This window comes from Ictidomys tridecemlineatus, chromosome X (genome assembly GCF_052094955.1).
Source record: "Ictidomys tridecemlineatus isolate mIctTri1 chromosome X, mIctTri1.hap1, whole genome shotgun sequence".
In the NCBI taxonomy this organism is placed as follows: Eukaryota; Metazoa; Chordata; class Mammalia; order Rodentia; family Sciuridae; genus Ictidomys; species Ictidomys tridecemlineatus.
Window position 1 is genome coordinate 5674581 of NC_135493.1, and position 12902 is coordinate 5687482.

The 12902-nt window shown below is 37.1% G+C and overlaps 1 protein-coding gene across 10 annotated transcripts in view; it reads right to left on the reverse strand.

Annotated features, from left to right (window-relative positions):
* The window catches only part of Aff2 (ALF transcription elongation factor 2), a 478853-nt gene that overhangs the window by 95499 nt on the left and 370452 nt on the right, over window positions 1-12902 (reverse strand). For all 10 annotated transcript variants that reach the window (XM_005325137.4, XM_040286575.2, XM_005325134.4 and 7 more), the window contains one exon: window positions 1468-1505. In XM_005325137.4, the coding sequence (XP_005325194.2) occupies window positions 1468-1505 (38 nt within the window). The remainder of the gene's footprint in view (window positions 1-1467; window positions 1506-12902) is intronic.

The following is a 12902-nucleotide window of genomic DNA, read 5'->3' on the forward strand; positions in this document are numbered from 1 at the left end:
GCTTTCCTGTGGATGCAAATATAGAGCTTGGGACTTCTTATTGGAAGGGCTTGAACATGGAGATGTTTGCCTTATTGAGGGTCAGATTTACACTCTTCCAGACCTTGCCCTGTACCTTGTGACCTGGGGCACACATCTACAAACAGGCAAACTAAAGGGAGGGGTGCAATCAACTGTGGAAAAGAGGATCACTAATGGCCCACTCAGGGACTAAAGAACTGGCCTTGGCCTCATTAGTACCATCCCCTAATCCATGGAGTTCTCTAGCCACAGGCTCACAATGGAGCAGCCTTTAGGGCATACAGAGAGAAAAGAAATCAGGCTGCAGAGAAGATTTCAGTCCCAATCAAACAACCAGATGAAAACTCATATTCTAAAAAATATTTGCACAGGACCATTATAACATAACACATCTCCAGTCTGCAGAAACCCTTTCAGAGGCAACAGATCCTGCCAGAGAATATACTGTGATATAAGAAAAATGAAACTTAAAAACTCAAAAACAAACTACACAATACCTTTTGGAAAAATGTATTAGGACTTGGATGTATTGGTATGCTAAATACTACCCTCATGCTCTGGAAAGTTAATTCTTTTACACAACACACAGCCTTCTTGTCCTTGGAATTAGCTGATACACTCTTTGAAAAACTATTAAAAATCAATTACTCCCATTTCTGTATTTGATATCAGCTTTAATGGAAGTTGGCTGACATTAATTAACACATACTTCCTAGACATATGATAGTATCAGACCCATAACAACCTAGAGAAAGTCTTTCCTTGGTCTCATGGCTGACAGGACCTGTATGAGCCATACAACTCTGATCAATCCTTCTTAATTTGAAAGTCTCCCTTCTGGAAGAGATAGGATATATAAGTTGTAATATATTTTGAAAACAGTGCTGTGTGGCTTGTTTATAATTTAAGGGTACCCCATAATGTGCATTAGAAATATTTGTTAGCTACAAACCAACCTTAGTTAAATGTATTTCTATGAGCTTTTCATTAACAGAGTATTGAGGCCTTGATTCCAAGGTGCCAACCCTCCCTATGTGGCTGGGGATCACTTGGCACACTTTCAGCCATTTACATCTCTGTCATAGGTCCAAGGTTTGCAATTAAAAATGTAATCTTTTTAGCATGTGCAAAACCCAAAGGCTTGAAGTAGTATGCACTGAATATGATTATAACAGTATTTGGCAGCTACTCATGGAAGACACATATTAATTTATGTAAACTCTGTACAACTTGGGGCATTTCCTCATCAGGGACACAAGGAAAAATATAAACTGTTGCCTGTTTATTGGAGGTTTTTTTTTTTTTTTTGCTTCTTTTGTTTTTGTGTTTAAATTGTCATGAATAGAGATTAACTCAAAATCCATGGTCTCTTTTATGACCTTATTTTTTCACATGTATGGAGTCCATTAAAATTAACATTTCTAACCAATAAAAATAATAACTTACTTTACAGGATTATTCTTAGGTTTTGCCTTTTCAACAGCCTGTAGACAGAAAAAAAATGCAATTAGACAACATTAGTGGTCATAATCTTTTGACTAGTATGCAGAACAATAAGCAACATAAAATGCTCTTCAGAAACATAAGGAGCTAGCCGAAGCAGGCTGCTGTAGATAAGCAGACTGGAGACACAGAAAGCAATTTTCTTCTCCCAGAGAATGTGTTTACCTGTCCAAGAGCAGCTTTCAAACACAGGCAGGCTCTGTCAGGTCTGCTTGCAAAGTTCACTTGGGGCCATGTGAGTGGGCTCTTGGGTGCACAACTAGGTCCTTCCCTGCACACCTTGCGCTCTAATCTTACCCCATGTGAGATGAGGGCCTGATTGGGTTCTAATGGCAGTTTGGGGAGAGAGGTGTAGAGGTGTGATTACAGGCATACCCCAGGACTTTTAGATCTGTGTGGGAGGGAACCATTCACCCTGGCTTAACTATTGACAACTAGCCATACCTGCCCAAGTGTCCATTTCCAAAATCACTTTTATTAGCAGACACCACAAAAGGGCAAGGAATGACCAAATATTGAGATCAATTTCCTCCCATGGAACCTTTAAGAAAACACACACCAAATCTCAAAATGAGGAAATCTCTGGGTCTCTCGGCCTGCGTCACCTTAGACATGGAGCCTGGTTCCAGTTTATTGCTGAACCCATTGATCTGTGTACAGTCCATTTATCATTCATGAAAAGAGCTAGTGATCTTCACAGTATATTAGAAGAAACAACTCAGATCATCTGTCAACAGCCCTCTTATTTCTGTTTCCCTCTCCACAGGGATTTCATCTTCTTCGATTCTTCTGGAATTAAAATGTTGCTAAGCAACACAGCTGGGGGCACTGATGGCAGAATGGCTACAGTCTATCAAACTGTTTAAGCACCTGGAGGGTTTTAGTGATGATTTTTTTCATATTTCTGTAGCCTAATTATGTAATCAGAACCAAACTTGTACTCTCTTAGACTTTTTCAAGCTATAGAAAGAACATTTAATATGAAGAGAATTGGAGAAGCAATTTGACAACCTCATAGCTGTTCAGACCCTTTAAAAAATACCCATTAGAGGACCTTTATTATTGTGAATCCTGGAAGTGAGGAAGGGCTAAGGAAGAAGAGAATACTGATAGAATGCAGAGACAACCACTTTAAAAGACAACTCTCTATATATCTATATAGATATAATGCATTTAAAACTGGACTTGACATTCTGAGTAACCAGTGAAATTTAGCATACTGAATGCCTCTGTGCATATCAACTCAATGCACTCAATAGCAATTCAAAACAGACCAAAAAAAAACCTGAAACATTTCTTAAGTTTATATGTTAGTATTAGAAATCCAAATTCTTCTCATGTAGTAAGTCTCAAGTTCTGTTGCTAGATGAATACCCATTAATGTTTGGGCACTTTCTTTAGCTTGGTAGGCAAAAAACCATTTTCACTCCACTGTGCCTGAGTTTAAATTTTGGTATGTGCTAGAATTAGAAGATAGGTAGGGGATGAGGTAACATGTGAAAATTAGAAAACAAGAAATAAGTGTATGGCTGGCCCAAATCACCTCTCACAGATATCTAGGCTGTCAAATCCTGTTCCTGTGTAGTCCATGTAGTAGATGCTAATACTTCCCATCAGATAAAAAAAAGAAGAGGCAAATGCTGTGGAAAAGTGAATGCTAGCCATCACTTTTTCTTAGAGTAGTGGTTCTCAATATGCACAGGAACACACACTCACATCTTTCTTTCTTTCTTTTTTAAACCACTGAGAACTGGCTGGTTTGGAATAAATAATATGGTAGTGGGTTAAAGGCATGTCACTGTGAACACTGTGGAATTGCATGAATCCACTTTTTTTGATCCTTTAAAATCCAAACAAATCTGTTTTTGAAGACTTAGGTTATCCTAAAGTAATGGGTACTGTGTTCAAGTAGTTTCCTCTTAAAGCACGCTGGATGTGACAGGATGAACATGCCACTGGCAGAAGATGGGGAGGGAGAAATCAAAGTGACATTGCATAACCTAGCTTTGATTCCAAGACATGCTTTTGAAAATGTCCTCTTTGCTCTATGTTTTAGAACTGTCAATTAGACCCAGTTATTTTTCTCTGATAAGGAGGAACATTGTCTTGTTTGAGGCCAGTTTCTTTGAAACACATGTCTTTTTATACAGCCATCATAGGAAAATAACTTCATTCAAATTAATCTTTTCTGGGTTGCTTGGCTATTGATTGAAAATGTCTATGCTGAGAGATTTTCTTCTTTGAAAATTAACTCAGGATCATTCTGACATCCCCACAGCTATAGTGTAGTCAGATGTACTCAGGTCCTCCTGTTTGCTCATCACCTTGAATTTCTAAACTAGATGGTGGCAGGGAGTTTCTGCCAGATGAGACACAGATCAAAATTTATGTTCTTCACTTTCACTATAATTTGATGTTATTTTAGGCATGCAGCAAGGAATTATTACATTAAGAGACTCTGAAGAAAAAATTTTAAGTGAATTTTGGGGGTGCAACTGATATGTGCCTTTAAGGCATACACAAATTATTCTACAAAACAGACAAGAGGAAAAATTCCTCTTTTGAAATAAGTGGACATGTGAAGATAATCCTAAATTCTAGTTTCATGTACCAAGATGAGAGACATGATGCAAAAAGAGGCAAATTAAAAGTAAATGACAGGGTACAATTCCCAAAGAATTATCGGCATTACACATTGGAGTACAGCTAAATTTGAGTTTAAAAACATACATTAAAATAATTTAAATTGATTGGAAAATGGAGACTAGATAGTTAACAGTTATGCTGCTTTAATTTTATAATGTATATATGTCATTTAAAACTTACATTTTCCTTATTTTGTGCCATGTTTCCCTAATATGATACATCTTTTCCTAATATAGTATTGCCCTATGTGGCTCACCATTGAGCTCTAAGGAAATAAATTAAAATGTTAAGGAATATACTTTGATGTAATGTGGATGGGCATCAGCAGGCTATAGTGGATGAGGACCAGCTAGAAATGATTAAATCTTGGGTTATAGTCTCAGGTTTGCTACTCACAGTATTGATAAGGCACTAATACTTCTGACCCTTAGTTTCTTTATTTTAAAAATGAAAAGAATTAGTCTTGTCCTTTCTACATCAAGGGTAATTGTAAATAGTCAACACTGATGGCCATGCTCTGGAAACTGTAGTATGCTACATAAATGCAGTGCTATTTGATTGTGACTGCTTCCCATATTGGTGATGGTGTATAGTCATCTTGTCTATGGGCTTACTGAGTAGTGGCCATATTTCAGTATCAGACCTATGCAGTTATTCCAGTGAGTATTATGGGAGTCACTAAGCTCTTCTCATCATATCAAGAGTAATTCTGGGTTGAACATAATGCCTCTGTCTAGAAAATAGCACTCATGGAAGATATTGATGGATTGAAATTCTACTGTCAAGCCTGTAGACCAGCAAGAAAAGGCCCTGTACCATCACACAAGGTTTGTTCCATGCATCTTCTTGAAAGGGGTAGTAAAGAGGTCAGGACACCTGAGGTAGGGATGTGGGGCACAAACACATGTCTATATACACAAATCAGTCAGCCACTCTCCCTTTCCTTCTCACTTTTCCTCTCTGTCTCTCTGCTACCCTCCCTCCCTCCTTCCCCAAGGAAATTTAGGATGATTAATCCCAAATTTCCATGTGATCCTTCCTTTAGCAGTTCCTCCTTCTACACTTCACTCCATGACGGAAAGTGGGTTCTTTTCTTTTTCACTAACATTTGACTACATGGATGAGGAAGCCCTGAGGTCATTATTCAAGGTAAGCCACTTCCATGACATGGCATCTTGAGATATTATATGCTATGGAGAAGGCACTTTCCTGATTCTAAAAAGTGTTTATAAATGGATTCCTCTCATTACCAACATAGTACTGTTTAGGGTATGCTGCTAAGCAAATTTATTTCCTCAGTAGAGGTGATGTGGCTCAGGTCAGGCTTATAGTCACTCACTCATTACAACTATATTCCTCAAAGAAGAAACTTGTTTTCCTTTTATATAAAAAAATCCTTGTGCTACACTGAAGCTAAAGTGATTAGGAACTATATTAAATTATAAAAAAGTATATCATATAGAGCTATCACCTAAATAAATAAATAGCAGGAAGGAAATTATATGGTTGTTTATTGATTCCTATCTACTGCAGAATACAAGACATCTTACATTGTAAGGATAAAATGCTACTTATAAAGTATTTAGAAAATTTACTATTCATCTGCTATATAATAACCAAACTTCTTTAAAGTTTTATGACAAGGTAATTCTGATCCAATGATCCGATATCATTAATTGCTATCTGGTCAACTAAACTTATGTACTACATTTATAGAAACTTTATAGAATCTTTCTGCTTTTCAGATGCAAGCTCTGAATAGTTATATCCTGACTTATGACATTACTTTCTTCTTGAGATTTACAGAAAACAAACTCAATGCAATACGTTTCCTGTACATTGAGCCTGTCAAAGCAAGCACTCGGGTGGCCTAGAGATATTGTAGCAGTAGACTCATTTTACAAGGCTATGTATTCAGGAACTGCTTTTTTTCTATAATCAATAATAATGCTGTCAGTCAAGCCTAAAATGTGATTTTATTAGTATTGCCCTATATGGCATTATGTGCTTTTCCCTGGCATTCTGCTAGCAGATACATCTAAGTTGAGTCTCCACAATATGTTTCCTAGTAAAAAGGAAAATGTCAGTAATCGAGATAATTTCAAATAAGTAGATGTTAAACAGCATGGAACTAAAACATAAGAACAATTTATTGCATGGGTTTTGTGTTTGTTTTACTGTTCCTTTTTTAAAAACTTTTCACATGATTGTGCTGTAAGACACAGCTGAACCATAACCCAGTGTCATGTATTGGTAAATGGTATTGATTGCCTAAGTTCAGAAAAGAAACTCCTCTATTAACAAATGAACTCATCATTAGGGTATTCAGATGGTCTAAAATCAATACCAACAGAATTGGTTAAATCAATTAAAGAGACATATACTGAGAGTACTTGCCCAAATATAAAAATGAATTGCTTAATTACAGCATTTAAATAGATTTTACTGGAATGAGGAAAACAAGAATAGACATTGTACCCATAGGCTGATGTTTCAGCTAGTCACAAGCACACACAGCCAGCATGGCAGATTTAAGAGGAGAAAATGTGGTTCAACATATTGCAACACCTGGATTCCTGCCTACATTTCTGATTTTACATAAAGGGACTGCAATCTCTAGGAAAATACCACATACTACTGTATTTTTAGCCCTCTGGATGGGCTCCTGGAAGGGTACAAGGAAACATCCTATATTTGAACCTTGAATCACTAGGAATCATAAATATGTCCCAATCCTTAGACACTAGGCTTTCCACATTAATTTTATTAATTTTTCTATAGATCAATTAAATTGGCCTGTGTTAGACATAGGAGGCAGAAACAGAATTTTGACAGCAGAGAATAAAGAACATTTGTTCCAGGTAGAGTGAACTGTGTCTTGAACCTAATAGTCACTTAATAAACATTTACTGTATAAATCAATCATGTATGATTGGGAAGCCTGAGAGTCCTGAACACTGTACTCCAGGTATGATAGAGTATCATGGAGAAACCTATATTCCATATAGAAGGCAAGAGAGGTCTCCAGTGGAACTGCTGAGTTGTAGGCCCATGTGCAACTGGATCTGCCACTGAATATGAGGCTCTAGTTCACACCACAAAGAAGAGTCTGGGTTGGCATTGCCAGGGCAAATCCCCCATTCAATTGCTGGCAGAAGTTATGTTTCCTTTCTGACTCTTCCTGAAACTACTGCCTAGCTTAGTCCTTACTCCCTCTCACAAAGACTGTGGCCAGTGCCTATGTGTTGCTCCATTGTCTCTCTATCCTTACCCCATTTTATTTTCTGCTGCAAGATGAATTTTTATGAGGCTCCACTTTGATCAAATCACTCTCATTCTCAGAATCTGGGCACTTAAAAGGTAGCTCAGTGGTAGAAACCTAATATCTCCAACAATTCACTTGCCTAGCATGTACAATCCTTGGGTTCAACTCACAACACTGCAAAAAAAAATCCTTCCTAACTTCCCATTGCTTATTAACTTTACATATCAACCTCACTCACCCTGCTGTTCATGGCTCTACCACGTCCAATTGAACAGCTACTTCATACTACGTTCCACTTGTCTTTACATATGTATTTAGCTAACATGGGAGCCAGTTTTCCAGTGTCTTGCCCAAAGATGATGTGACAACAGAATTCAGAAGTATACACATTCCAAAAAGGCTTGCTCTTTTCACACTGTCTATTATGCTGAATAGAAAACCCTTTTAGCAAGATTCATTTGTCAAGTGGTAATTTCCTTTATAAGTAAAGTTTTAGTTTATTGTAAATAAATGAAAAATGTGCTGTCTTTGGTGAAGAAGCATGTTTCACCCATAAAAGTCATCTGTCAACACTAATCATCATCCTCTAAGTAGAGTAAATACAGAGACACTAGATAGAACATCTTGGTATGGGCTTAAGGTGTTTATTTTCCCCATCAGAGGGGCCAATATAAGTGGCACTTGGTCACTGCTCCCCTGGGGTTTGTGGATTTGAAAATTCAATTTTCTTTTCCCCAACCAATCTGAGCCCTCTTGCCCTTGATGTTAAGAGTGCACAACTCACAAAATGACATGTGTCTTTTGGTAGAAGACAATAAATACCTAATAGAGGCTCTCTCCCAACCATATGTAACCAGAAAAAATAGAGTATTCATAGCATATAGTACATACTCAATTATGTGAGCAGTCCAAAAATTCCATGGGAGCAAATGCTGTATGAAATATGGATTATGTGGCTCCATGTACAATGGAAAGTTCTGATTTTTAAATCTGTTCATCCACCTATATTCTGAGTGGTCAATCTTGAATTGGCAGCTAATCTCTAATTTGGACAACTCTTCTGTGTACTTACAATGTTTATGCTCTTTGCTCTTGATATATAAATAGAAAAATAAATATGACTGCTTATGAATAAGATAAATTGTGTTCCCATTCAGGACAAAGTCTTTGGTGTTTACAGTCTGCCAGTTTTTTTTTTTTTTAGTGGATGGGAGATACATGGAGGGCAAAGTGAAGCATGATTGACCCCAAAACTAAACTTCAACAAAATTTTCAAGGCCAGCATATTGATTTCTAAATATTAAATTTTTGTAATTTGGAAAATTGTTTTGTTACACAGCTTTTTTAGAGATGTTCATATTTTTGTAGAAAAATATTCTAAAACTCTGATTAAATTCAAAGTTTGGGAACTTACACACAACGAAGCATTTCCTGAAGCTTACTTACTAATGACTCCATGATGAAACCTAATATCTCCAACAATTCATTGAAACTCAAATTGAGGAGATGAAGTGATCTAAGAAAAATAACATACTATTGGATCAAACTGGGAATGGGGTGATAGCAGAGAAAGGACCAGTGCTATTTAGCTACTCCCTCTAGCCTAGAGGCAGTGACAAGGGCAACATGGTGATGCCTCTTCCTTCTGGCACTTCAATTCAAATCTGTTCTTATTGATCCCCAGTTTCCCAGAGGTGGCTGCTATTCCTACTGGCACCATCGTTATGGAGCCAGATATATGTTACATGCTCTTTGTGGATGAAAAGGCTGTGTCCATCTGTCATATATGAGGGTTTTCTATTCAGACATAAAAGATCATTCCCATTTTTGTTTCTGTTTGGATCTGGGGCAAGCAGTGCACCCTCACTGGTGTCTGATTTATATCTATTATGAGAAAAGTGCTAAGCTAAGCAGAAGAGCCATTTGTTTTGCAATCAAAATGCTCATGGATGGATAATTCATAAAGTGTAGTGGACATTAGCCAGTATTTGGTCATCACTGACCATGTGACAAGCATAACATATAAAAACACTGTACTTCTATGCATCTCTGTATGCTTAAGGCATTGTATTATATGGAGATTACAAGTCAAAATATTTGGTACTAAAAGCTGAAGACCTAATTACAATGAAAAAATTCAGCATGTGGGTTTCTAAACAGACACAGACTTGCTACAAGCATATTAAAAATCACATCATACAAGCCCTAAGCAGTTTCTTATTAATCTAGTCTCTATGCTAATATAGTCAAATGGGAAACACAATCTTGGGAATATGAAGGCCAATGTTATTCTATTAACCTTATATGTTATCCTATTTACTTTCCTGTCTTTAATGAATAAATTAAAATGTACTCTCATTCTTTAATTGCTGTATAGTTTGAATGTGACAATATACAGATTTTATTCAGTTACATTCTGCAACCTTAATAGTCCAAACTCTATCATTTTGCGGGGGATTTCAATGAAAGACAATGATAGATAAACTGTTTACATTAAAAGACTCTATCAAAGTTATTTTGCACCCAGTTTCATCCTAATCCATCTGCTATTTCTCTAGATCTGACAGGCTGACCTCTCTTGCTGTGTGTGCTGTATTGATGTCATTACTGAAGAGGCCTTCCCCAGCCTTTCCGCTGATAACAAAGTAAATGGAAATGTGGCAAAACCTTGGGGAAGTAACAACTTGGTCAGCATGATGAGGGAGAACTATGGCTACAAAACAGGACCGATTACAGCAGGGAAGAGTATCTGTTGTCACAACTAATGTATTCACTACAGAGTGTCAACTCCAAAAGACGCAACTGATAGCAGGAGTAAAATTTATTGCATCTTTTTCATTAGCAAACTTTCAACATAAAAACGGGTTTCCAATTTAACTTGGAAAATGTTTTGGAAGTTCAATAGGCATTATATGTATCAGGAACACATGCTGAAGCTGCCAGAAGTTTTCAGCTTTTATGTAATTCATTTCATTTACAATTATCAAATGGAAATCTAGCTATTTGAAGCTGGCCCAACAACAAAAGCAAATAAAATTCATTCAAATATAAAACCAAAATCAAGAATCTGTATTAAAAGCAATTTTTTGTGTATAAAGGAGATATATACAGACAAAAATGAAATAATCTAATGGAGTGGAGAGGAAAAATTAAGACAATTATTTTCTGTAAATGTAATATGTTTGAGGTATGTTTCTGCCACTAGCAACTAGTTGCAAAGTCCCCGCAACCTCAAGTAACCTGCTTTGAATGAAGTGCACATTTCAAAGTGAATGAGGGCAATCCTTAGGCAGTTAAATAGATGCGGGGACACTGGAGCTACTTACCATAATGTACCCAGACACAGCACATTAGAATGCCTGTATGTCCAAAGAAATTTGGAATTCTACAGCTCTCTTAAAGTACTGCATATGACTTTAAGCTTTATCTAGACTCCTATGGATGAGCCTGGTCACTAATTGAACATGTCTAGTCATATTAAACATTTCTGAACTTCTAACAGATAAATTAAGTCATCTAAGGTTTCAGTCTAATTTATATTAATAAGAAGATGCTATTAATATTAAAGTGTCCTAAAAGCAGTTTCTAGAAACACCTGTGTCTTTAATGACCTTTATGTATTTAAAGTCTATTGTTTCTCATGCCAATCTAAGATTAGTAGGCCATGAGTGAGCCATACTCAGATATAACTGTGCTTCAGAACCCAGGCATCAGAGACCAGCCTGCCACCAGGGGATATCAGAATACCTGCTTAGAGTATTATAAATCTAACATACTGATATCATCCAATGAAACAGTAAGCAGATGTTTACCTGATTCTATAAATATGTGCTGGAAGGAGTTTTGGAGTTTAGCCATTACATATTCAAGAAACCTTTGGGATAGGTCAAATTTTGGATAGCTTAAAACTTTAAAGACAGCGATTTTAATAAACCTGTCAATACAATTTCTTTGTTAAAAAAACATTTGAGACTGATTAGGCTGCTTATATTGAAAGAGAAGCACAAGGTCTATATCTTTAGATCTTTTATTGAACTGCAAGCACAGCATCAATAACTGCTTCTCAGCTGTAAATGAAAATTGATTCCAGGTTTAACTCCTCATTTTCAGGGGTTCTTTTAGTTTCAAGAACCATAAGAAAAATTGGACTAAAAGGAAAACTGCAGGTACTGTGGCATGAGCCGGGGTAAGCAGAGAGCACAACACATCCCCACTCTCAAGAAGCCTGTCCTCTTGAATCGGGCCACTCCCTTGCCAAACCCCAGTGGACTCATCACAGCATCCCAGCCTTCCCTGGATGACTGGCTTGGAAATGGCAATTCAATAAGTGTTGCATGGGGAAGGCCAGGGATGGATTTCTATCTATGATGCCAACCGCAGCAGATGAGAAATAAAAATGCAATCAGCTGGGTAATGGACATGATGCAATCCCCAGGTCCCAGCCATGTCAATGACATTCAACTTCTTTTTTAAAGAACATATCACATCATGTATGTTTATAAAGACACCAAGTACAAAGCTCTATGCCTTATTTCATCAATGTTCTGGAAATTTTTAATGTCCAATGTCAACTTCAAGTGCTTATTTCTATCCTGTTCAGGACTAGCTCCTAAGAAAGAACCAAGGTGAGTACAGCATCACAGCAGAACACTTAAGACTTTCTCCAGGGCAGGGCAGGAGCTCATAAAAAGAAAATAAGAGCTGCAATCAAAATACATGACTCAGTTCTCCACCTATATCAATTCTATGAAGAAAAACTTTTAGAGATATGTTATTTCCTGGAGGACTTGATATAGCATCATTGAAAACCTGGTCTTTCTTCCTGAGGACTCTGGTTTAAAAGTTATCAGTACTCAGAGGGTAGTTAAGGTATTTCACATATAGTGGATGCTTTGGAGGCCAGTAAGGATATTCAATATGGTTCTTACCAAATCCTTAGGGACACCTAGATGAAATGGAAGAGGAATATCTATTTTCCTATGGTTCCAAAGAAGGGGGCTTCCAGTTAACAATAAACATTGTATAGTGATTTTGGTTTTCAAGGCACTTTCTAATATACTATCTTTATTTGATCCTCACTCTATGAGTTAGACAAGAATGTTTCATCCCAGTTTATTGGCGAGAGATCTGAGAGTTAGAAATATTAGGCAATTTGTTTAATGTGATACACTTTGTGACAGTTGGAACTTAATCCCAGGCTTCTCTAGTCAAAAACATGCTCTTAATAATTGCATTTCTCATTCCCCATGATTATAGGCATTCACAGGACAGGAAAGAACTTTTTCATTCAAGCTTGCAGTATACAGGCTCCTTTCCAGGTAGATGATTATATGCTGCGCCTCTCCCCTGACTCAGGCAACGGCAAGGCCCTACTGAGGTGGATGGCGCAAGGCATCCATCCTCTGGAAGAGCACAGTATGTTTCTGGGAATGGGCTGATTTGTTTTTGTATTCCTTTAATAAGTACA